General features: G+C 44.1%; 2 protein-coding genes and 1 long non-coding RNA gene across 6 annotated transcripts in view; 1 reads left to right on the forward strand and 2 right to left on the reverse strand.

Moving 5' to 3' along the window:
* Window positions 1–2,902, reverse strand: part of LOC109521312 (uncharacterized) — a 7,360-nt gene extending 4,458 nt beyond the window's left edge. The window contains exon 1 of the long non-coding RNA XR_002169327.1: window positions 2,730–2,902. This is a non-coding gene — a long non-coding RNA (uncharacterized LOC109521312). The remainder of the gene's footprint in view (window positions 1–2,729) is intronic.
* Window positions 2,903–5,858: 2,956 nt separating this feature from the next.
* On the forward strand, window positions 5,859–17,139 carry hmbox1b (homeobox containing 1 b). Of its 4 annotated transcripts, XM_019879132.1 has the most exons (11): window positions 5,859–6,064; window positions 6,540–6,676; window positions 8,417–9,072; window positions 10,709–10,794; window positions 11,642–11,752; window positions 13,490–13,643; window positions 13,805–13,887; window positions 14,120–14,215; window positions 14,594–14,688; window positions 14,941–15,024; window positions 15,614–16,456. In XM_019879132.1, the coding sequence occupies exons 3-11, from the start codon at window positions 8,429–8,431 to the stop codon at window positions 15,755–15,757; spliced, it is 1,497 nt and encodes a 498-aa protein (XP_019734691.1). In that variant the 5' UTR covers window positions 5,859–6,064; window positions 6,540–6,676; window positions 8,417–8,428; the 3' UTR covers window positions 15,758–16,456. The 4 variants fall into 4 exon arrangements, with proteins under 4 accessions (XP_019734691.1, XP_019734709.1, XP_019734685.1 ...); XM_019879150.1 differs by lacking the exon at window positions 6,540–6,676 and having other exon boundaries at window positions 16,447–17,139; XM_019879126.1 differs by lacking the exon at window positions 6,540–6,676 and having other exon boundaries at window positions 5,860–6,064.
* Window positions 17,140–21,119: 3,980 nt separating this feature from the next.
* Window positions 21,120–23,651, reverse strand: LOC109521340 (uncharacterized). Its single transcript, XM_019879161.1, has 4 exons — window positions 23,417–23,651; window positions 22,081–23,263; window positions 21,590–21,875; window positions 21,120–21,537 (listed from the first exon to the last, which is right to left on the reverse strand). The coding sequence occupies exons 1-3, from the start codon at window positions 23,435–23,437 to the stop codon at window positions 21,616–21,618; spliced, it is 1,464 nt and encodes a 487-aa protein (XP_019734720.1). The 5' UTR covers window positions 23,438–23,651; the 3' UTR covers window positions 21,120–21,537; window positions 21,590–21,615.
* Window positions 23,652–24,216: the final 565 nt, after the last annotated feature.

Below are 24,216 nucleotides of genomic sequence, written 5' to 3' on the forward strand. Positions count from 1 at the left end.
GTTAAAGGGCAGCCGTGACCTCCACACCAGACAGCCGCAATTCAATCGTCATTTCCGGACTATAAACCGCTACTTTTGTCACACGCTTTCAACCGTGTGGCTTATTTTATGATGCGTTCTGATTCAAGATTTTTTCCAGCGGCCGCAAGGGAGCGCTTGAGCAGAAATGGTAACAGTGAGAAGCTATCATGTGTCACAGTGAAAACAACCGGCCATGAGAGGGCGCACTTCACCAGTGTTTTGAGCTGGAGTGCAATCCGAAAGTTGATCGGCTGGGTCAATGACGGATTTGACCGAACACAAAATAATTTTTATGAAGGCTTTATTCCTGACTGGAAATGTACAGCATTAATAAAATAAAAGACTGAGATATGTCAAATGGAACTAACAAATAGAAAAGTATACAAAAATAGACAACAGTAGTGGCTTGTGAGCACTTTTCGGCATGTTGTATGTGCCCGAAACACGTAGAAAACAACTAAACTCCCCTGCTTCACGGCTGTTAACACGACCCACCATGCGACACCGTTCAAACTCCCAAACGACGATATTTTACTCTTCATATCCGCCAGGTTACAATCCCGATTGTAGATCCATCAGGTCTGAATAAGCACAGCTCAGCGTTCATCTCACTTCACTTCCTGGTCCAAGTCTCACGAGATTTCCCACGAGATTATCCAACGCTCCTTTTAAAGTGACAGTGCTCCATTTATTAAACGAGGGAGCATTCGCTACAACAGTCATAGTATTGTTCACGTGGTTACATATGCCAAAAGAAAACCTCCCGAAAGACATTGTCTTTTCGTTTTTCTGCAATTTTGTAAAAAGACATTCTCGATTTTATCTGTGTATTTGGGTCACATTTATGCTTAATGTGTTTGCATTTTTTACCCAATATTTTTTACTTTATTTTTCACATTATATTTTGCTATATTTGTCTAACATCTATCCATCATCTCTGAGCCTGCAAGTATATTAATTCCATCTCTTTAAATTTGTGTGTTTGTGTGTGTGTGTGAGGGGAGAGGGTCATCGACCCCACCCACCCTCCCAGTTAGGTGGGTGAATTTGAGGCTAAAGGTGACACGCAAAAGACCAGGTGTGCAACACCTGTGCTCAGCCCCACATAGGTGAACGTGACTCATCGTCTTTCCTGTCTCCCCTTCCTAACCCTCCTTCGAGCAGCTCTAATTGTGATCTCATCCTTTCGAAAAGCCCCCCCAAAAGTTCTTCACGTTCTTACCCTCACTTATCTTACGCTGGAATGTCTTGCTGTTAAATGGCATCGCCATGAGAGGACTTATTGCCGAGTTTCTTGAATCTAGTGGCTAAAAACTACACTCCACCGTCGGATCAACAGTATAGTAGGCCTTAGTGTTCATCCAAAAACAAAGCATTTGTATTTAAAAACTTGATCTTAATATCATAGAATGCCACCTTGCCCTTATGGTTAATTTGAACAATTAACACGGTGCAGTTCTTATAGATTACATGCAAATGTATTGTACTTAAAAGTTAAAGACAACTGAACTGAAATTGATCAGTGATTGTTTCATGTACCACTCGAGGGAGCCCGCTTAAACAAGTGGTACCACAATGTGAGAATCACTGACCTTACTGTGGATGATGCGTATGATGTCTGGAACATAGTCATCGTACATCAGAGACACTGCATTGAAATGGTAAGAACAAATACAGTCAGTGATTTCGTATGACTGATTAAAAAAAAATTAAAAATTGTAAAATAAACAAACATACATTTAAAACCAACTTTCTTTTCATTTATTCATTTGTCAAATGTGTATTTTTAACATTCAGTGCCACCCATTTTCAAAGCAGACTTCCACATATTGCCCACAGATTTATTGCGGTCTGTCGCAATATAAGCACTCAATAAACCTAAAGGAGACTCTCTTCTTGCACCAGAAAATGTTTGTTCCTTGTTCTGTTCTTTACTAATCAGTCTGCCGCACACCCGCAATCCGCGTTAGGATAACCAGCTTGGATAATGGAGGGATAATAGAACATGGGTTGGTTTCACCAAAAACACTAGATTCTGAACAAAAAGCAGAGCACATTTTGTGGGGGATAAAAAGTGTCAATCAGCAAATTGACTTTGACGATAATATTTTTTTGCTTTTTATGATCCAAGAAAGGGATTTATATATATATATATATATATAAAAACAGCTATTCACATGCACACCCATGGACAATTTAGGATCTACACTCTAAAGTTCCTCTAATATGCGTGGATTTTTTTTTTTTAATGCGGGGAACAAACCTGAGTTATCAGACAAACCCCACGCAGCATCGGGGCACCATGCAAATGCCACACGGGAAGCGCGGACAAGCTCATTTCACGACACTATTCTCTGAGAATTCGCTTGTTAATTTGCAATTTTAGCACGAGATTAGCAGAGATACCATTTCGTTATTTTGTTCATGCAAGGAAATTCTTGAGTGGCAGTGTATTTTCAAATCTTTTCACTTGAATGAATGAGGTGATATTATATCATGTCTCACTACTCGATACACACAAAAATGAAGTCAAGGCCGTTAGTGTATTTGTTTACATCTTCTCCCATTTAGTGTGTCTTTCTTTTTTTCAAGCACTGTTCTTCATAATAGAACTTTAAATAATTTACAGAACATATGCTGTTTCTTTTCTACAGGTCTCAAGAATAATGTGCAATTTACAACAAAAGAGGAAAAAAGTCTTGATTTACCTTGTGTCTTCTTTTCATTGAGAAAACCCACCTAATTAACCAAAAACCCAGGAAAGTCTGTGCGTGTGTATGCGTGCATTTATGTGTGTGTGCGTGTGTGTGCGTGTGTGAGGTGGCCATCAATCCACTTTGTTTCCTGGAATGAGAGTGTGAGTCGCACACCAGTCTGACAGGTTCAGTGGCTTCACAGAGATAGCACAATTAGAATCATTAAGAGTTCGTGTCATAATCATTTGAATTCAACTCAGGAGCTTCCTAGTTTATTGATGGTAAATTCACACAGGTTACAAAGTCACAAAGATAACTCCTAGTTCCGATGCCTCATTAAGGATATCCTAATAGCCTCATTAAAAATAATTATAGTTGTGATGCAGAGAGAGAGAATATACATCTTCGGAAATTGCATTTTATTTGTTACCCAACCGTTTTTTTTCAGTTACTTAGAAAACTATTTTCCTTGACTTGTGATTTTGAAACGAAAACGAGCCATTCGCCAATTTGTTGTGTGTATGTCGTACGCTAATGAGACATTTTTGTGTGGTTCCGCGGTCATCACGGTCTTCTGAGCGAACCCATAGCTGCAGCTTTTTCTGCCAGTTGCACGTCAGTCCGTATGGATGAGATTCGCATTGCTATACTTGTCAGTCACTTGTTTTGTTTCGAGACTTTATTTTTCAGGTGACTGACCCTGATACTAAACGGTAAATGCGTCCCTGCTGGTTCACAGCGCTCCTCACAGATCACAGATGTTTGTTACAAATTGACTGAAGTGTGAGTCGATGTTTGTATCATTAAATTGTTGTGTTCATATTCTGCTCTATTAGTTCTGTTGACCCCCCCCCCCACACCCAAAAAATAAATAAATAAAATAAAATTCAATGATACCCCTAGTTGAAGATGTAAGATGCCTGGAGGAGGAGGTGATTATCTGTTCAGGCGAGCGCACGTGCAAGTGTGTGTATGTACGTGTTTTCATAAAAAAGCCAGGGAAGGGAACTACAGCACACCACACACACACACACACACACACACACACACACACACACGATTCACACTTTTAATTGGAAGTTGTTTTTTCACACCAAACAGGAGACATGAGTATATTGGCATTCACGACAATTTGGATTTGATGTTTCGTGAAAAATGACAATTGAGATCGCTTTGATTTAAAGCACAACAATAAATCATGCTGATAAACAGAACCAGGGAAATAGCAAAACCTGCTTTATGGCATGCGCTAGTTTAATTTTAGCTCAAGTAATAAATGTTTTTTTTTTTTGTTGTTTTTTTTTTTTGCCTTTGCTGAATCACATCCAGGTGAAACTAAACAAGGAGAGCAGTCATAGATCAGCCCTTACTTTGTTTTTTTAATGCTTCCACGGAACTAATTTTTACTTGGGGGAGTACATAATTCCAAGATTTCCATTCAGGGGGCCACATTCACATCTCTTGAGGATGTTAATCAACGTAGCTATTTAAGAATTGTTCCTAGCCATGGAACTATCTGGATCCAAATTCATAACAACACCCCCCATCTTTTTATCAGCCTCTCTCCACCAACCAAGTAGTCTACCGAGAAACAAACAAAAACATAAATGTCCCGCCATCTATGAATTTCTTCCCAACTCGGGTTCGGTGGAGGTCAACTCGCCACAAGACCTACATGCTGTGCAGATGTGCCATACTTTTTTCCAACATCTATTATTATGCTGATTATAACTCCAATCGTTGTCAAAATGCACGTGCGAGTGAAGGGCATGTGCCTTTTGATTGTTTTTGTTTTTTTTACTTTTGAAGTGCCTTCCTATAGCTGCTTGCTGTCTTCTGCCAATTCCCCGCAATGGCCTCTGGTCTCTCTCCAAGTCAAACCTGTTACACCGCGTTTTCCTTGTCTGTTTGCTGTTGTCATTGCCACTACCCGCCCCTTTTAGTGACTTCTTAACCTGCCCTATGTTTTACCTGCGCGTCACCCATGTGATTAAGAGTGATTTTTCCAGTGTCCTGGTTGCAGCGCAATCTTTTTTGCAGCTTTGCCGTCATCGTCATGTCGGCAATGTGGTTGCAACCATGGCCTAGTCCATCGTACATTTTGTCATTGCCCCAGTTTTTGCCTTAGGCCTCATTTAAGTTGAAAAATAGTTCAGTATTTAAGGGTAGTTGACGAAGACATTTTTTAATAATTAATAATTTTAAAATAATTAATTGCTTGTGAATCTACTTAATCAGAATCAATGAGGTTTAGCATGTGGCCATTATCCCTGTTGTAATTAGCTTCATATGTAAATTTTTCCTAATGGATAAAAAAGCTTTTTTTCATTTTCCCTCGGACTATGCATACAGTATTTCTATTTTCTTTACTTCTCATAATTTACAAACGCTCCCTTACGGACAAGCTGGCTGCTCAGTGGAAATACTAAGTGTATTCTTTCAAGTTCATGATGCTGCTGCCCTCTATTGTTTTTTCAAAAGCTGTGCAATCCAACGGCCTACGTTTTTCGCGACAACATGCAAATACATGTACAGTATTGTAATTCACTACGCACGAAAAGTTGTTTGAGACTGAGAATGTCTTGCAAAGTATATTTTTACTTATAGTGGGGAGGGAAAACGGAATTGATTGCAGGGCCACACAAAATGCAACAGTCTGAATACAGTACACACAAAAATATCAACAGTGATGAGTTGAAGAGACAAAACTTGACAGAAGAGTTCTCGATCGAGTCCACCGCATTTCCACTATTTTCTGGGGGGACGTGGACATCACATCCAACGTGTTCGTCACATAAAGAAAGTTGCAATTAGTGTCTGTTTTTACTCACAATTTAGGAATTGTTCACCCGAGTACTTCGTGAATTAATAATTATTATTGAAAAGCAAATGTGAATCAGTAAATCATTCTTCTTTGTTTACATTTTAGGACTAGGTTTGTAATCTATTACAAAATACAGTATAATTCATTAATAAACTGAGAGGGAACGTAATTGCACCGCTTTCAGTGCCAACTGTAGAGTGGAGCCACAGCACGCTTCCTCCGGCTCCTTTTCGGGATTTGTAGTTTTTATTCTCAAGCACTCCGTCGAATATTGGAGAATTTTTCAAAGAGAAAACTACAATTCCCCGAGAGCTCCTCGAACGTGCTACTTGTCAATATGGCTGTTGTCAGACAGACAAAGCGGAGAGGCAAATAATTTCGCCTCTGATTAGAAATCCTTGGAAAAAAGAAGCGAACGGGGCACTGACATCAAACTGCGTTAATACTGGGCCTCAGTTTCAGTCCCGGTGGGCTTTTGGTCGTTTGTTCAAGTTAGATGGTGAAGTGGACATATTAAACCGAGGTAGGTCTTGTAGTTTGGCGCACAATACACTGGAAAGGTTGTTATATTAATATCAAACCATCGCAGCTGCGGCCGCCGGCGCGTCTAATGTCAGCTAGTCATCTCGTCGGCAGGGCTAGCATCTAATGCTAACTAGCACACACCGTATAGTTGTTTCCGAAACCGTCATTATGCTGTTTTTACTTGTTTATGGTGACTGTGGGCCGATGCGGTTATCAAAATTGTGGTTGGAATTGTTTCGTTTAGTGTTGGGTGGTTTAACGCTGCCTTATTCAACGTTATGTCAGAGTAGTATCCGTCTGCCACGGCAACATTTGCTAACATTAGCTGTTTAGGCAAAGGGCGTGAAAACTGGCATCACCCCTTGTTCTGCTTTTGCCCTTAAGACAAATTTGGGGTCCCAACTCTACGACATTACAACTAAAACCTATGCTGGTTCTTAAGTGTGTGTTTGTGTCTTTACATAAATCAACAGATGGCGAACAAGCTCCAAAAGAAAGTCAGAAGTTGGAATGATTGTCATTCTCTTGAGAATTGTATTTTGAAGAAAAAAAAAAAAAGCAATGCTTTTCCAAGTCACGAACAGAGAGAGCCAATGGCAAGAAACTGGAGGTACACGATGGCTGCATGAATGTAGAACTGCAGGTGTCACCTAATTAAATCTACCTATCAGAACACGGGGAGGCATTTAACAGTACAGCGCTCAAAGGACATGACAGTGATTTATTAAGGAGTACAACTGAGATTAGCCCTCAGTGGCCCGGTTGGGCCTGGGTCTGGCGATAGGTAACCGAAACAGCAGCGCATTGGCTCCGGGGCCACCCTGTCAACCTTCCTTTCATCACCTGTGAACAATGAGATCCCTCTGATGAAGCTCTCTGTAGGCTATATCTTGTTCTACTCATTTAGTTTGATTGTGATAGGTTTCATTCTGTACACAGCCACAAATGGCTGTGCACACTTTCAACAACCACATTCACAGTTATTTACTTAACTGTTTTTTTCCCACTGTGCTGTAAAGGTAGTAGATGACTGGTGGGGGAAAAAAGTTTTTTTTTTGGTTTTTAAATCGCACAAAAACCTGTCTTTTGAACTGGGATGTGTAGACTTTTTATAACCACTTGTTGCGCAGCCTAAGTTTGTGTTTTGTGTGCAGGACAGTTATTGGTGTTGCCTTGCATGTCTTGAATGAAATTATTGAAATGAGTTTACAGTCTGTGAATAGTTAACTGTAAATGCTTGAACAGGGATGGCTAATGATCACTGCTTGTCTGTTTTGAGAGTAAGAAAGTGTCTGCAGAAAATCCAATCGGTTATCCGGTGTTGATGTGTATGTTTAATGCTTTCATTTATATTTCGCTGATATCATAGCAGTGTGCCAGCTTTCGTCTTTAACTTTGGTCGATAATCATTGACAGGTTTACTGCATTTTGTGAAGTCGTAACGGTAATGTCGCAGATGTGTGTTCAATGTTCAGCTATAATATCATAAAACCAACCTATGGATTAGAGGCTGAGGAAGTGTGCTGACCCAAAGTGACTCTGCAATACCGATGCTAATTGTCGTTCGCCGTTGAGAGGGTCTTGTGCCGACAAATTGATAATCACAATTCCCTCATTCCATGAAAGTCAACTCCTTCCACCCCCTGTCTAGCACAACTTAAAGTGGCCACACCTTTCTTTTGCATTTCCTCTAAAATTTCTGACCGGATCAATAAATGTATCGAGCCAACCTAAACCTGACCACGTTTTCATCCCCGTCGTTCGAGGTTATGCTGGTACAAAATGTACTGCGGTCTTATTCTAGACGCATTGATTTTTGGCGTAGCAAATTGCTTATAAAAAGCATTGTGTGTGGGTGGTGCGCATATACAGGAGCTGTTAAAGAATGGCGCTCAGAATGTTAAGATCGAATCAGCTGTCAAGGTGACTCTGGCACTCCGTGTGTGTTGCTTGCTGGGTCCCAAAAATAGCAGATTTTTTTTTTTTAATGCCTCGCCCCTCCCTTCCTTTTTCTTTTCACACATCTATCTCTCACTCTTCATTTTCTTATCTGCTGCTGCTTTATTTTCATCTTGGCAGTTTTTGTTCTCTCACTTTCCCAACAGTTTTCTCTCGACTTTCCGTCTTGCCACGCCGCTTCCTCTCCCTGCCTTATCCTTCTCATTTTCTCTGCCCATCTGCAGCAGTGTTCCTTTTCAGCCTTTCCTACTTAATCCTCTCATTTCCCTCTTGACAAGCCCTTCATCCGTCTATTTCGGTCTTCTTGCCGTTCTTTGCCTCAGATTCCCTTTGTATGTCCCTTGACTTCCCCGTTGTCCTCCGTCTCATCACCGTTCTGATTTGTCTCCAGTTCAGCATCAGGATGTCTGACTTCAGCGAGGAGCCTCGCTTCACTATCGAGCAGATAGATCTGCTGCAGCGACTGCGTCGCTCCGGCATGTCCAAGCGGGAGATCCTCCATGCGCTCGAAACTCTGGACCGGCTGGACCGGGAGCACGGCGACAAGTTCGGTCGCCGCACCTCATCCTCCTCCTCTTCCTCTTCCTCCTACATGGTAGGCGGGACAAACAGCTGCACCAACAACTCTGCCTCCAACAACACTGCCTCCGCAACCACCACCTCTGCCGTGACGTGCAACGGCGCCATCAACAATGGCGACGACGGCGTCGGCGACCACTCCGCAACCACTGCCTCCTCGACCACCTCCAAGATATCAACAGCCACGCAGACGCAGTTTGGCAGCAACGGGGGGCTCTCGCCCTCGCTTAGTAACAGCTACGACACCTCACCACCTCCGGCGCCGCCGCCGCCCTCCGCCATCCTGCCCTCGCCCGTCTCACTGGTGGCGCTGTCCCAGAATGGGCGCGACAGTCTCGCTGCCACGCCCAACGGGAAGCTGTCTCCTCCTCGCTATCCCGTGAACAGCGCGGCAGCAGCTAGAACCTTTGGCTTCGAGGCTATCGAAGAGGACCTTGATGTTGACGATAAAGTGGAGGAGCTGATGAGGTCAGTCGAATTCAGACTTACAGTCGTTGAGACTTTCTCATTTGTGATCATTTGTGATTGATATTTGATGTGATTGTAATCAAAATAATGTGTTGCATTTTCCTGAAAATCATTCTTCCTGCAGCGCTACAAATTCCGTGATTCTTCAAAAGAGCGTGGATAAAAACGAAATTGTTATTTTGAATGTACCCGCAGTCAAAATAATTCATTACCAAGAAAAACACAGGATTTGTGTTGGGGAGCAGAAAAGCTTTTCTGTTCCACCTCAGGCAATTTTATTGGATTGAATTTGCCAAATGTCAAATCACATTAGGGCTCAAAGTCACATGCTCAAAATAGCAGCGCGGTAGTTACTTGGAGCCATTAGAATCCATCAGTATTCTCCTGTTAGCCACCTTTTCCTCGCCCTCTAAGCACTTTGCACATTAGCCCTGTCCCACTACTCTAAACCTATGATGTTGTCCTGTGCCCCATATGAACAGTCTGGACATTTTCTCAGCGCATTAACCGCTCCCCCGACATTTTCTATGTCCGCCATGGAAAGCCTGAAGAAGTTAAGTAGCATTCGAGCTCATTCCACGTGCAAGGGCCTTCCAGTGTTCTGTTCCACAGGGCTGCGGGGGGGGGGGCGAAGCTCTTCAACGATCCCACGTTGCCCTTGTGACCCCCCCCCCACACCCTCCTTGCCCCCCCCCCCACTTCTCAGTGCACAGTTTTTGTCTTCGCTGATTTTTTTTTTTTTGAGTCAATCACATCTCCTCCTCCCTCCTTTTGACGCTTCCTTCATCTTGTGCAGATGCTTGTGCTACATTGATTCAGTGGTGTAAGTAGTTTTTTTAGTAAGTAGCTTTTTTTTTTTTTTTTTTTTTTTAACAAATCTAATTTTAGCTGTACTGCAAGACACCAGTGTGGAGCATATTGAAACTGGATGTCTAGAGACCGAATTTTTTTTTTTTTTTTTTTGAGAAGTATATTGTGCAAAAATACAATTTTAAAAAAGTGCTTTGGGCTTCGGTGTGCCTTTCATGTTGATGGTGCTTAAAGTGTAAATGCCGCCATTGTTTGTGGTATCTTTCTGTACCGTCTGTAGCATTGTAAGGAGTTATAGAGCTTCAGTGCTGGTGTATGACTCATAATAAAAACACGCACTGATGCTGTTAATGCAGCCCAGAATAGGACCGAGCCTTTGTTTCATGCTTTTTCTCCAAGAAGACTGTGTAGCCTTGTGAATGTGTACATTCTGGCATCTTTCAACTGGTCATTTTCTTTCCATTGAGTGCCAGGTTTCCTTAGACTCTAAGCGGCGCAGCTTTACGGTAGTGAGGAAATGAACAGGCCAATTAAATGCGAGTTAAGCCATCCCGGATGATGGTGAAAGCTCAGGAAATGACTGGTAAGAGAAGACAACATTTGGAACGATTTGGCCAATCGGCCCTTGCTTAGGCATACACCTTAAAGTCTCCATGAAAGGAGGGGGGAAAAAGTGTGCTGATGTAGTTTGCTTTGCTTAAAATGCATTGCTGCTGTTGGTTAAAGAAAATTTAACTGGCCGAATGGTACTGAATGTTTTCTAAATGATGTATTTCTGCAGTTAGTAATGCTGTTTTTTTTTTTTTTTTTTTTGCTTTTTCTGCAGGAGGGATAGCAGCATGGTGAAAGAGGAGATTAAAGCGTTCCTCGGGAACCGTCGGATCTCTCAAGCGGTGGTGGCACAAGTCACCGGTAAGTAGCAATCACACATACAAAGCCGATTTTGAACAGACGATGCCATTGTTACTCCTTGATGTTCTCTCCAGAGACGCATACTTTGTGAAAGTGCAGCAGTCCGGAATATATTGTATATGGTGCAACAAAATGGCTGATAAACAGAGGGGCAGTCATCTACTCTGCAATACTGGATTTGGAAATACACGATGCCATCCCATTTAAAATCCTACAACAACAAAAAAAATGTTAATTTTGCTCAATGTTCAACATTGTGTCAAATGCTCATCTGATTGTAGGACTGTATTCGCATGGAGAAGCATGCCTGGATGTGCACTCAACTTTCGTGGTGCTCTTTTCCGCTATTTGACAGACTGTCACTCGGCTGCTGTCACATTTTGACACGTTCTCGGAAAGAGTCAGCAGGCTGGAGTTGCATCATTTGGTCACATTTGGCATGGAATGTAAAGGGTCTTTTTATTTTTTTTAACTGCCTTTTGTAATGACTTGTGTGTATTGCCACCACATCCTTGTGCGTTCCACTCTCCCAACTTGGCTGTTGAACAAAAATTCTAAATCTGTGCATTTAGGTGTGGCCAGAATAACGCACCATTGCCTCTTAGGAGTAAAAGGGTGTGACAAAACCAACCAACACTCGCTCCTTGAAGCACTTTGAAGTGCAGATGGGTTCTTTTAAATCACGCAACGGCACACTAGTGATGCAAGGAGCTCATTTACATGGATGGCTGCATTCTTCTCTCATCTGCCTTTTTGTCGCTAAAGTTATTTCAAAGGATTTTCTCCGCTAACTGTGCCAGGGCTTGATGTAAAACATTTACTAATTTGATGTCTGGCTGCCTTCCAGGCATCAGCCAGAGCAGAATCTCCCATTGGCTGCTGCAGCATGGATCCGACCTGAGTGAGCAGAAGAAGAGGGCCTTCTACCGCTGGTACACGCTGGAGAAAACCACTCCAGGTACAGCTCAACGTTTGACTCTGCTTAAGCAAATCCTGGCAATCTGGTGAATTTCTAGCTTTCATGTGAAGTGGAAAACTTATCAAGGGGGGGAAAAAAAAAAAGCGATGTGCTGCCTGCAGTTTCCTCTTTCACGGTTGATGAGATACTCCAAAGTATTCAAGATCTTGAAATGAGCATTCTGAAGTGATTGGTGGAATGCTGCACTTGTACAGCAGATGCATCCACATTTGTGACATTATTGTGAGGGGATGACGAAATGCAAGGAGGCCCGCATGCATGTGACAATGGCCGGCTGTACATCAGTCCACACCCAACCGCTCAACTCACGTTGTCGTCATAAGTCAACTGCCCGCATTCTAATCACCTTGATGATCTTCAAACCTGCTCAACTCCGCACAGACAAACGGGAACTCATGGTTGCTTCTCCTAATGGCCTATACCTTAAATACCACCGCACCTTGGCCCCACCTTTCATCGCATAGCTACTCCACCCCGACACCCGTGCCCAGCAGCTGAGCTCGACTGACTCTGTCTTGCTTTTCATAAAAGACTCAACTGCAGATTTGTGACCGAGCCTACCAAAAAAAAATGATGCTGCATCCCCAAAAATATTGAACATACTGTTCCTAGGCAGCATCTGTTCACCAAAGCGTAATCTTATCAGATATTTCAAGAAAAGTCTGAAAATATTGTCGCATGAGAAGGGACAATGCAGTAAATGCTAAAAGTGTGTTCCGCGCACCCTTTTTAGGACACGCTTGAATGTGGATGCTTAAAGGAGCCGCATGCTGACTTTGCATCTCCGGTGTAAATGTGCTGTCTCGACGTATAGACGGCCGGCAGACATCCCACGCCTTGTCCTCTGCGGCATGCTCCTTTGGTGGAGGTCTGCCAACGCCATCAGCGCTGCAAACGGCTCTTTCCTTGTGATATTTATGGTCACAGTGAGCCCGGCTCACCGCCGCGCACATTTCCATCACTGCTGCAGAGGAAAACGAGGCTCTTTCATGCTGATTGCAACAACGATTGCGGGGTTAACCAGTTGGGCTGGGTTATGACATTGCAAATGTGTCGCACCTTTTAGCTGGATGCCAATAGTATGGTTGCGGTGAGAGTTTTGCTTTGCGTTCATGCTTCCTGTGTTCTTAACTTGAGAAATCTTGGTATGCTCAGCTTAGTGTATTGGACCGTTTGCGCTCTGCTGCACGTGTTTGTGTTCTCGGTCTTTTTCCATAAAATATCATCGCAATAAGTCTTGATAAGTGCAGCAGTAGGGAAATTACGGATTCTGGCAGAATAGTGAAGTGAATTACGGCTACGCTTGACGTTTAATCCATTGTGGACTATAATATGTGATTTAAAATGAGCTTTTTTTTTTTTTTTTTGTGGTTATGGACATATAAAATGCTGGCTTTGTCGCACATGACTAAAATGGTTCTGGAAGTTTGATTGTCATGCAAATATGATTTCAGTTAAGTTAATCGTTCATGTTAAAAATATTCATTTTCAGTTTCGTGTTCCTGGTGGTGAGGACGAGACCCAATTTTTGCAGACAAAGTCCAAATGTTCCTTACAAAATATTCACCCGATAGAGGATGACAGGGGTCGGCGTCCCCGTCTATGTGCCAACTAAACATTGATTCACAATACTACATACAGTACCCAGTTTATGCAGATGGGAATGAGACCAGCATCAAAAGAGCGCTCCTCGGCGCTCTCTTTCTCCCCACCCAGGTGCCACGCTGAACATGCGGCCGGCTCCGTTGCCTTTGGAGGAGATGGAGTGGAGGCAAACTCCTCCTCCGCTGGCCACCGCCCCGGGTACTTTCCGACTTCGGCGGGGAAGCCGCTTCACGTGGAGGAAGGAGTGTCTGGCTGTGATGGAGAGGTGAGAAGACGAGAGTTGCAACTTTTAAGAGCAGAGGCTGTATGGCACTGTCCCACTGATCTCCCCAAACAACAGCGGCTTGGTCGTAGAAAGTGCAAACGGTCTACCTGGCTGCCTTGCATTACATAATTCATTTCGCCTGGTTCTTGTGTGATTGACAGTTACTTCAACGACAACCAGTACCCCGATGAGGCCAAAAGGGAGGAAATCGCCAACGCCTGCAATGCTGTTATTCAGAAACCAGGTAAACCAAAGCCTCGGTAAATGTCGCCTGTGCGTCACATTGATGGTACGGTTTGATTTGGTTGCACAATGAAACAAAAATTCTAAAAAAAAAAAAAAAAAACTGAGTGAGCGAGTAGAATCCAGCCAGCTAAGAGAGCTAATGATGCTATCTCCTTCAAAATGATGATGAAAGCAAAGGCAAGGTAGACGCGATACGCGGGTGGAATGACACCGCTGTCATCTTTTTCCAGGGAAGAAGCTATCTGATTTGGAGAGGGTCACTTCCCTCAAAGTTTACAACTGGTTTGCCAACCGCCGCAAGGAGATCAAGAGACGAGCTAACATTGGTAATGTATCTTTGAGAGAAATTGAAAATAATGCATCAAAATAGAAAATCAAGCAAGGAAATCACAAAACAAATTCTGTAGGGGGGCTACAGAATTTATTTTTTGATTTCCTCACTTGATTTTCTGTTTTTCATGCATTATTTTCAATTTTCGTAGTTTCATTGAAGTAATCGTTAATTTACGTTTTTCGGAGGGGGTCATGAACGCCTCTCGAGTCCAACGGAAGGTAGCGTAGCTCATCTAGTGGATGCATTGTAGATTGCGTTTTATAATCCAGTGCGTCCAATATATGACAAAATAGGCCATTCATTGAAGGTGCGCCTCATAATCCAGTGCGGAAAATACGGTAAATGTCACACTGTGTCCTTTTCCTCCAAGAAGCCACAATCCTGGAGAGTCACGGGATAGACGTGCAGAGTCCGGGAGGACACTCCAACAGTGACGACATTGATGGGAACGATTTCACAGACCAGGTACCGCCGCTTCTCTTCTCCCCACCAACAAGCGCGGGAACTAAATACGCCTCACAATTGAGGACATATTTCGTTCTTGACGTTAGTCATTCTTGGTCGAATCGCTCGTTTGTTTACTTTTATGTCTGGCAACCGGGTGATAAAGTAGTATTCATTCCCGATTCTTTACTGCTGTGACGCCACAAATTTGGGACGTTCTTTTTTTTTTTTTTTGCCCCTCAAATTATAGCTCAGTCTTTCCTCTCCCTGTAGGCATGTGATTTGCCATATTTTGACAAGCGACCTCTCAGCCGACCATTTGGCCTTTACCGCTTGGAGCCCAGTTCCCCGACACAGGTAAGTCTTGACTTTTAGTCACCTTAGTCGTGACCAGGTTCCCTCAGTTCAGGCAATATTATTTGTGAGGTCCCCAAGCCGCATACAGCAGCCGCGATACATAATGCGTCACCTTGCTCATCTTTCGCAGTGAAATCGACTCTTGTGTCTGGCAGTATTAAAATAAACAATCTGTTTTATTACTATCGGCCAAACCGTCGCACTGTAAAAAAAAAAAAAAAGCATTTTACATCAAGCCGCAACCTGATTAGACGTGTTTGTCACTTCCTGGGTGATGAAACGTAAATAATGGAGCTGCTGTTGTGTTATATGCACGACTCACAAAATGTTTTGGCTTTCCGGTGAAGTCCATGGAAAACGGATGGCCGGACAAATGAAATAAAAGTCAGCGTCGATGACTACAAGCCAGCATTTCTGGTTAAACGTTAGTCCCGCGTCGTGTAGTCACTCAAATCCGTTGCGCATCAGGTTCCAAGAGAAACAACCCCCCCCCCCCCCCCAAATTGCACCTAACCCCTCAGCAAACACTCTGGAAATTGCATGTTCGGGAAGCTCCTCGGATCCCCTTCATCCTCCCTCCTTGTCTCAGGATGACAGCGCCGCTCACAGCGAGCACCAGGATCCCATCTCCCTGGCCGTGGAGATGGCCGCCGTGAATCACACCATCCTGGCCCTGTCGAGAAGCGGAGGGGTCCCCGGCGACATCAAGACGGAGGTCCTGGAAGACGACTGAAGGGCCAAAGGGGAGGAAGCGGCAAGAGGCCAAAGGGAAGGGAGCAATTTCAAGCGCGGCAACTTTGGGAGGACCATTGTGTGTTTGAACCCCAAGAAGTATCTCGAAATTCAGTTCTGTGTTGCAAGAGGTAATATACTGGAGAGGTATGTTCCCTGTGTCCACTTCTCGCAATGCACCTTTGCAGGAACTGAATTGATGAAATAGTTCCCGCGGTCCAAGCGCACCGTGTTCGTCCCAGAGGTCATAACGCCGGGCGGCCTTCCTAATTTTTTCCGAGACCTTATTCCCTCCCTTCCCATAGCGAGCCATCATGACCGATCGTCTCGACTTTCTGATGTATTAACTAATCGTACAACTCAAGACAAAGGATACAGCCTACCATCCCTGAAAACGATCTATGGCAAAAAAAGATGAAATAGAAGTGATGGCTTTTTTTTTTCCCCCCCTCCACAACCAAAACCTCCGTTCCCCTCCTCCCCCCTGATCCCCCCCATTCCCGCTTACCTCTGCAGCCTGGTCGTCTGAGCCAATCCTCACTCAGTCTCACTCAACCTCAGAGACAAACTCCACAAATGTGTACTGTACATAAGATATATGGTTCTTCTAGTTCTCAGTCACCCGAACGTAATGGCGCGCTACCTACCTACTCTGGCGACTCACCCTTGTTATTGTGCAATTAACGGCAGGAGAAGCCTCTGGACGATGTCTTTTGGGGAGGGGGGGGGGGGCAACGAACGGAAAGCGCCAAATCTGATGGGCGATTCCGTCACGCGCGCCCCGCCTCCCCCCGACGCTCGGACTCTTCTTAGCCTCTCGACGGAATCATTCAGGTTTTCTGCTGTCGAATGCAAACCTGGAGATGAATAACCTCACGTCGAATCTCGCCACAGCATGCCAAGTATGTGATAATGATGATGACGATGATTGTTTCAGTGTAGAAAAGAGCGAGTCTACATTCAACAGCAGAAAGTCTTCATGCTGATAGCGACGCTTAGCTCGTCGATGACTTAAGTGCTTGAGTGGATGAAGAATCAATTTATGGGTTCATGTGATAATCAAACAAAGGTAAGCTATCCACGAATGGAATCTGCGTTTTTGTTTTGAACGCCATCCATGCCAAAGGAAAAAAAAAAATGCCGCGTTGAGGCCGGCTCAAAGTCGGCCCTCGGCCTCGCGGACCGGTCTCGCCGCGGTCTTCGCCACTTCTTGGAAAAGATTTGGCAAAAGTGATGTAGTTTTTCTCTTGGGCCAGTTTGACCCGACGAGGGCAAGCCGTAATGTGCTCGCTCGCATACAGAGGCGGGACGTATAATCGTGACCGATCCGCCTCTATAAATGGCCAAAAGAATGTGACCGGAGCAGATTTGTATCGTGATCACGGGAACCCAAACTAAAACCCGCATATGGAATGCGTTGGGTCCGTTTGGCTCAAAGGTGAAAGCGCTGCATTGAAATGCAGTTTTTCTTCCATACGTGGCTCTCTCCCAAAAAGGACACGAGCAGCGTTTCAGTCAAACTGAGCTCGGCACTTTTTGACCAAAGGAATAGATTTACATTGTGGGAAAAATGTTCATTCGGCGTATTTTCATTGTTTTTCTTCAAAACGGTTTGCATACGTAACGATTATCGAAGTAACTTAACTCGAATGGAGGCAAAATCTTGTTCAAGCTATTCAACGAGACCAACGTCGATTCATTGAGAAGCCAGCTCGAAGATAAACAGTCAGCCGGAGATTAGATCATCACCTTCAGAGGCGAGCGGTTTGCGAAGCATTTCACCATTTGAAAATCTTCGCCGATTTGAAAACTGGAGGAGAACCCCACATAAAAGGAGAAAAAAAAAATCCAATAGTTTTCCCGACACTTTGGAAAAAAGCCATTTTCACCTCCTCCCCCCAAATCAATAAAAAAATAGTGAAATGTATTTGCTTTTAATGCTCTTTGAGCCACTGTCAAAGGTGATTTATTATTTTATTATATTTGATTAAACCATTACCACAATGAACGCCCCCCCCCAAGAAAAAAAATAGTATGTATGCGACTAGCCTCCGAGAAACAAATAATTGACGAATGGCTTTGCGTTGTCCTCATGAATCACCTTTTCCCAAAGTGTAACCCGAATCTTTTGAAGAGGCCCTTATGTGATGATTTCGGAAAAGAATATGTCATGTGGATCAAAGCTCTCCTGCAACGTAACATTTTCATGCATTTCAAAAAGGATTTTAGGGTTTAAAAAAAAGTATTTATACTCATTTTTAAGGCTAATAATGTACAAAGTGTTTTGAAAAGAAACATGCTTATTGTTAAATTAATCAAGCTTTTTTTTTATGTTCACCAGATTTTTTTTTTTTTTTAAACATGTGTTTTGTCATTCATTTTTCGACTGAACGGCAGTCTTCCTGTTTGTGTCGGAGGTATTTTGCGAAAGACAAATGACGATGCACCTTACAAAGCGGAACGCGACTTGGACCCGATGCCATTTTGTCCCTCGTCCCTGTAGCCAGACTCCTTGGAAATGGGAGCGCTTCGGTGTTTCCTATTTTGGCGTGGAAAAAGAAAATCAATTAGATGTAGTGAGGTCCAGAAATAGTTGGACTCCCAATTTTGCCTTGATAGACCACAATGGATTTGAAAAAAATAATAAATTAAAGATGCGATTGAAGTCTCGATTTAAAGACCCTGTAAAGTGAATCTGATGTTCTGAAAACGAGTACTCGTGGAGAACTATATCGTACTGAATTTTAGTTTGTACAAAATTTTAGTTTTTTTTCTTTATTTTTTAAGTCTGCCTTGACAACTAACATGCGGAACAAGTGATTCAGGCTTAGAGCGCCTCGTTGTCGCAGCAAGCCCTGCGACAACCCAAAGGGCTCGTTCACGTTGAGAGCATGACAGAATGGCTTCATCTTTCACAACTTAGAAACCTCACTTTATATGTACTTGCTGATTTATTTCTCTTTTTTTTTCAATGTTAAGATTTAGCTGTCATATTAAAACTTCCCTTCTCTGTCAAATTTTGAAGACATTGATTTTCACTTTACAAGGACTTTAAGGGAGAAAGTCAGCAGCTCTTTGCTAAAATGTAACCATTTTCCATTTCAGAAAAGGAAGGCTATGAAGATGTTCTTATTTTAGACAAAGCAAGATTGGGTGATTGATTTGGTCATTCGGAAATCATTCCATTTCTTTGCCTTGAAAAAGTTGCTTGCATGAATCTGTTCTGAATTTCTTCCCGTTTGGTTGAAGAATTGGTTTCGACAGCTAACCTTGGTTTCAGTCGTCAGAAAAATGGAACGCTTTCCCTCCTCTGCTCTATTTCTGTAAAACAACTTCAAACTGAACCTAATCCAATCACATCACGTTTTTTCCAAATCGGCCAAGAACGCAAAATGACAAAGCCGTGACTTGACTCTTTTGGAAAACTTGCGGTTTGTGTGTGAGGATCTTGGCCCACATCACGAATAGTGTTGAAAAGCTCACTTTGTCTTTGCCGCGCACACAAGAGTGCGCTTGGAGATTCTCACTTGAAGCTGCTTTCAAAAGAATTGTCTGTATTGTTTCAGAGATGAAACCGCAGTCCAAATTTCTATCGGGCAGTGTTGAAGCTCGGCAGAGGCCGTTTCGCTTTCGGGTGCTCCCGTAGCGAATGGGATGTTTTGAATTTCCAGTAAGGTGACTCGTTTGAAATGGGAGGCCGCATGTCTGACGCCGGTCCAAAGCTCCCTCCCCAGCGGCAACGCGTGCTCCAGTTGCAGTCCAGGGATATCCTCTCGTGGTACGTCAGGGTTTCCATGTTCCGAGTCCCTCCTCTGTGTCCCCTGCACGTAAAACACCTCATCCGAATATAGCTCAGAAAAAGAGGACTGAATGCTGTTGTATCAATCTCAAAAGCTATGTTATGTTCAATTGTATTGCCCATTTTGAAATTTAGTGCCTTTTTTGGACAGTAGACTGTTCTGTAATTAAGATGTAGTATATATATGCATTTTTGTACAGTTTCTTTGTTCATTTTTTTAACTTGTGTTTATTTTAGTATGATATATATATATATATATATATATATATAAATAATGTACAAGAGAATAAAGCTATATCACTGAAAAGTACTTTGATATTTGCGTTTATTACTTATGTGTTGCCTTGTCATGTGTTTTGTCAAGGTCAAGGTCATCTTTGTTATACATAAAGCATATTTGACAATAAAGATGACCTTGACCTTTGTGGACTTGGAGAAGGCGTTCGATGGGTGTCCCTCGAAGAGTTCTCTGGAGGGTGCTTTGGGAATATGGGCGATGGAACTTCCTGATACGGGCTGTTCGGTCCAAACACCGCCGATGTCAGGGTTCGGTTCGTGTCGAGTCTTAATTAATTTCCAGTGAGAATTGGACTGCACTAAGGCTGCCCTTTGTCACCGATTCTGTTCTTAACCTTTGTGGACAGAATTTGTCGGTGCAGCAGAGCCATTGAGGGGGTCCGGTTTGGTGGCTTTGGTATTGCATCTCTGCTTTTTACAGATGCTGTGATGCTGTTGGCTTCGTCAAGCCGCGATCTCCAACTCTCACTGGAGCAGTTGGCAGCCGAGTGTCAAGCGGTTGGGATGGAAATTAGCACCTGCAAATCTGAAACGACGGTCCTCAGTCAGAAACGGGTGGACTGCTCTTTCCCGGTCGGGGATGGGATCTTACCCCAAGTGGAGGAGCTGAAGAACTTCGGGGTCTCGTTCACGAGTGAGGGCAGGATGGAGCGAGAGATGGACAGGCGGACCGGTGCAGATGAAAGGACTTGAGCCGAAAAGCGAAGCTTTCAAATTATTGCTCGATCTATGTTCCGATCCTTCAACTATGGTCAAGAGCTGTGGGTCGTGACCGAAACAACAAGATCCCGGATACAAGAGGCCAAAATCACTTTCCTGCACAGGGTGACCGGGCTCCTCCCTTAGAGATAAGGTGAGAAGCTCGTCATCCGGGAAGGGCTCAGAGTCTAGCCGCTTCTCCATGTCAAGAGGAGCCGGATGAGGTGGCAGCTGATTAGGATGCCTCCTGGACGCCTCCCTGGTGAGCTGTTCCGGGTGGGACATGAGTCAGTCCAAACGCCCAAATATTTCCATTTCAAAACGTTCTGGAGAACCTCGCCGTCATATTTTCAAAGCAAATAATTGAAGCCAGCATTAAGTGGTAAACCACTCAATGCAGGCAAATCTTTGGTACTTAGAATCCAATTTCTGAGAAATATCCTCATGAAATTGGTTCTCTCTTTGAGACTGAAAAGGGCAAACAGATTTGATGTTTCAAGTTCTGTGAATGAAGGGCACACGTTTAAAACAAAAAATATTCAAGCTGGAACATCACGTTCATAGTCCATTATTGTTTTATGTCAGAAAATGACTCAATTTATTCATGTCACAAAACATTGTTAAAAAAATATACCCCAAATGTTTTTGCTGCATTTAATTCATGGAAGAAAAAAAAAGCTCTTTGCACAATTCATGATATATTCTCAACAATCAATAAGGCACACAAAACTAAAATCATTTTTTTAGAAACAATCCTCAAGCAGTAAAACGCTTTTGTGAAACTATCCTCATCTTCTAAATACGGTATGATCATTGTTAATGCAAAAGTAAAAGAAAACCGACACTTTTTAGCATGGAGCTTTACAAAGTCTGGAAGTGAACAACACACGCAGCATTGAATGAAACCTTAGGGAGAAATAGGTAAGATGTGCAAACACGGAACATATTGAATCGTGTTTACGGCATCAAGTATGTACAGCCTCAACCATGGCACCCCTACGGCATTTTAGGCCATGGGATGAGTGAGTGAGAGTGAACCCGACATTGCACGGCTGAGCCTCCTCTCAAGAATTTTTAAGGTCCTCTGCACCATCGTGAGAAGGTAATGACGATGATGATGATGCAAAGGCAGCATCACCTTTGGGCAGCGCCGTGAGCGCCTCCAGGTTCGGAGTGGATCCCGACAGGTTGGCACTGCGACGCTTCTGCTGCTGTCGACGGCGTTTGGCACCACCGCGGCTCACCCTGTCCGGCCGGACGAGGACTCCGTAACCTGGATTGCAGTGGAAGTAGTGCTTCCCGCCCACCGAGCCGTCATTCTTTCCTGGTAAACGACAGATGTGATGCTCCAAAGTCATGATTAGTGCTCTTGTCACCCCCACCCCCCCCTCAAATGTATGTATTTATTGAGACCGTGTCTGTCTGGTTTTATTGGCTCAAACTGATCCAGTGGATCACAGTATTCTGTTGGGCATTTTTGTTCTTTGACTTTGCCATGGTTTTAAATCAAAAGGATCTTTTCCACTCACCTGCAGGTACCTCCAGTTCCACTCCCACCCACACGCCTTGGGCAAAGTCTGTGGGTCCCACGTAGCGCACGACGCCGCTTTTATTGGTCCCGACAGTGACGAATTCCCCTTCTTTCAGCCAGTCGGGCAGAGAGACGGCAGCGGCTCCCGCTCCTTCCCCGCAGTCTAAGATGAGCTCCAGGGGCTCGGCGAGATTGCTGTGCGATGGTGAAGCGCTGCCGGTCTCGGTCTGAACGGGGTCCCCTTCCGGCTCCCCGAGTATACGTCGGAAGGACTTGAGATCCGATGACTGGACTTTCTGTATCTTGAAAGGTTTGACTGCTGCTGCAGGCGATTTGGAGGGTTTTGCCGAGGCAGCGGACGTTGCGGCCAGGTGGACCTCCTCACTGGAGGGAGCTAGGATGGCAGAACCGCTGGAGTCCATGAAAGGGGATTTTTCCTGGGAACAAGATGGTGGATCGCAATTCTTCGGTGGGACCGGAGGCGGTTCGGATGACGTGTGGGTGAAGACAGACGCAGGAGCTTCTGGATCTGTCTCAGTCCGGTCTGGGTTGGATGGTTGGTTCTTCTCACACACTTTTTGAATTGCTTTACTTGCTTCTTTCACATTCGTTTGAACACTTTCAGGAGCAAAAGTCTCTGGTTGTTGCTCTTCCACAAAAAATGAATTTGGCGGTGTCAGCACACTGTCTACTTGCTTTGGTGCCATCGGGTCACGTTCTAAATGCACTGGCATCGTCGGGCTATCGGACGCTGCGCATGCAGAAGAGGCTTTGATTTCCTGCGCTGCATGAGAGGCATTTGGGTCCCGGAGATTCCGATTTAAATGAACTAATGAACTATCCTTTGGTTTGTACTGCGGCAGGTCGGTGTTCTCCGCAGTTGCTGGGAAAGCCTCCTGAGGTTCAGATCCAGAGCCACCCTCAGATGGAAAGGAGAGTCTTTGCATCGCTTCCTCGTCTTCTTCGTTCGTCACGGCCGCAAAGCTGGCGGCCCTTTGACCTGACGACGGAGGAAGGTCCCAGCTCAGCGTGTAGACGTCTGAAAGCGGCGCCGTCGACATGTACCCGCTGGACGCTTCGCTCAGCAACTTCTGGGTCTCTGGGATGATTGGCGGAGGGAGAGGCACCGATCTGGGGCTCTCCTGGGACATGACAGCAGGGCTGCTTTGCTCAGTCGCAACCTGAAGGCATACCACGATGACTTGTGTGATTACTTTGGGGTTTTTGTTCATTAATGGTTGACTGGACAACGGTTTGGTCCGCGTGCGTGGCAGAGTGTGAGTTGAATTGCTTGAGCCTGCAGAAAAGGACAACGTCTTGATCCTCAAACTTACTTGCAGGCGTGTGTCGTTCATTCCCTCTTCCACACTGGCGGACTGCACCAGGATACGAGGCACGTTCTGGAACAGAGGAGCAGTTGTCAAGGCTCGACTTCTGTTTTCCAACACATCACCGAAAGTAGACTCAGAAGCCTGTTTGCAACTCACTCTTTTCTTCAAGCTGTCTAAGCCACTGGTCCCAGACCTTTTTTGTGTCACGGATCAGTTGAGTACATGCTGATCACGCACTGGGAACGATTTGTTTTTTGAGGGGTGGGAGGGCTTTTAAATTGTCCGTATTTATAGTGTTACGTATTCTACTGGCTAAAAACGCCTGAATATACATGGTCGTTTTTTTTCGGGCTAAAAACGTCTTAAAATATGTGGTCTTTTTTTCGAGGTAAAAATGCCTTGCGAAATATGGTCGGTTTTTTTCGGCGAAAAACGCCTTCCTATGAATGGTCGTTTTGTAGCACTAAAAACACCTTACTATTGGTGGTTTGGTTTTTGTTTTGGGCTAAAAACGCCTTCCTATACATGGTGGGTCAGGGTGGGCTGAAAGCGCCTTACTATACGCTGTCGTTTTTTTCGGCTAAAAACGCCTTATGACACATGGTCGTTTTTTTGGGCTGAAACCGCCTTACTATATATACATGGTCGTTTTTTTCCGGCTAAAACTGCCTTACTGGATATGGTCGTTTTTTTTCAGCTAAAAACGTCTTCCCACGTCCAGTTTGATGGTCTCTTTTGAAATAAAGAAATACATTCGCCGTTTTTAGCCCGAAAAAAAGGACCATGTATAATAAGGCGTTTTT

The sequence above is a fragment of the Hippocampus comes genome, unplaced genomic scaffold (assembly GCF_001891065.2).
Source record: "Hippocampus comes isolate QL1 unplaced genomic scaffold, H_comes_QL1_v1.1 scaffold2138, whole genome shotgun sequence".
NCBI classification, from domain to species: Eukaryota; Metazoa; Chordata; class Actinopteri; order Syngnathiformes; family Syngnathidae; genus Hippocampus; species Hippocampus comes.

Bases quoted from the DNA above. Each gene is read 5' to 3' on its own strand.
- hmbox1b (XM_019879132.1), top strand. From the start codon at position 8,429: ATGTCTGACTTCAGCGAGGAGCCTCGCTTCACTATCGAGCAGATAGAT. The intron at 11,753-13,489 runs GTACAGCTCAAC...CTCCCCACCCAG, and splicing joins GCTGGAGAAAACCACTCCAG to GTGCCACGCTGAACATGCGG. The intron at 13,644-13,804 runs GTGAGAAGACGA...TGTGATTGACAG, and splicing joins TGTCTGGCTGTGATGGAGAG to TTACTTCAACGACAACCAGT.
- LOC109521340 (XM_019879161.1), bottom strand. From the start codon at position 23,437: ATGAACGACACACGCCTGCAA. The intron at 23,264-23,416 runs GTAAGTTTGAGG...GTATGCCTTCAG, and splicing joins TGAACGACACACGCCTGCAA to GTTGCGACTGAGCAAAGCAG. The intron at 21,876-22,080 runs GTGAGTGGAAAA...GTCGTTTACCAG, and splicing joins GGAACTGGAGGTACCTGCAG to GAAAGAATGACGGCTCGGTG.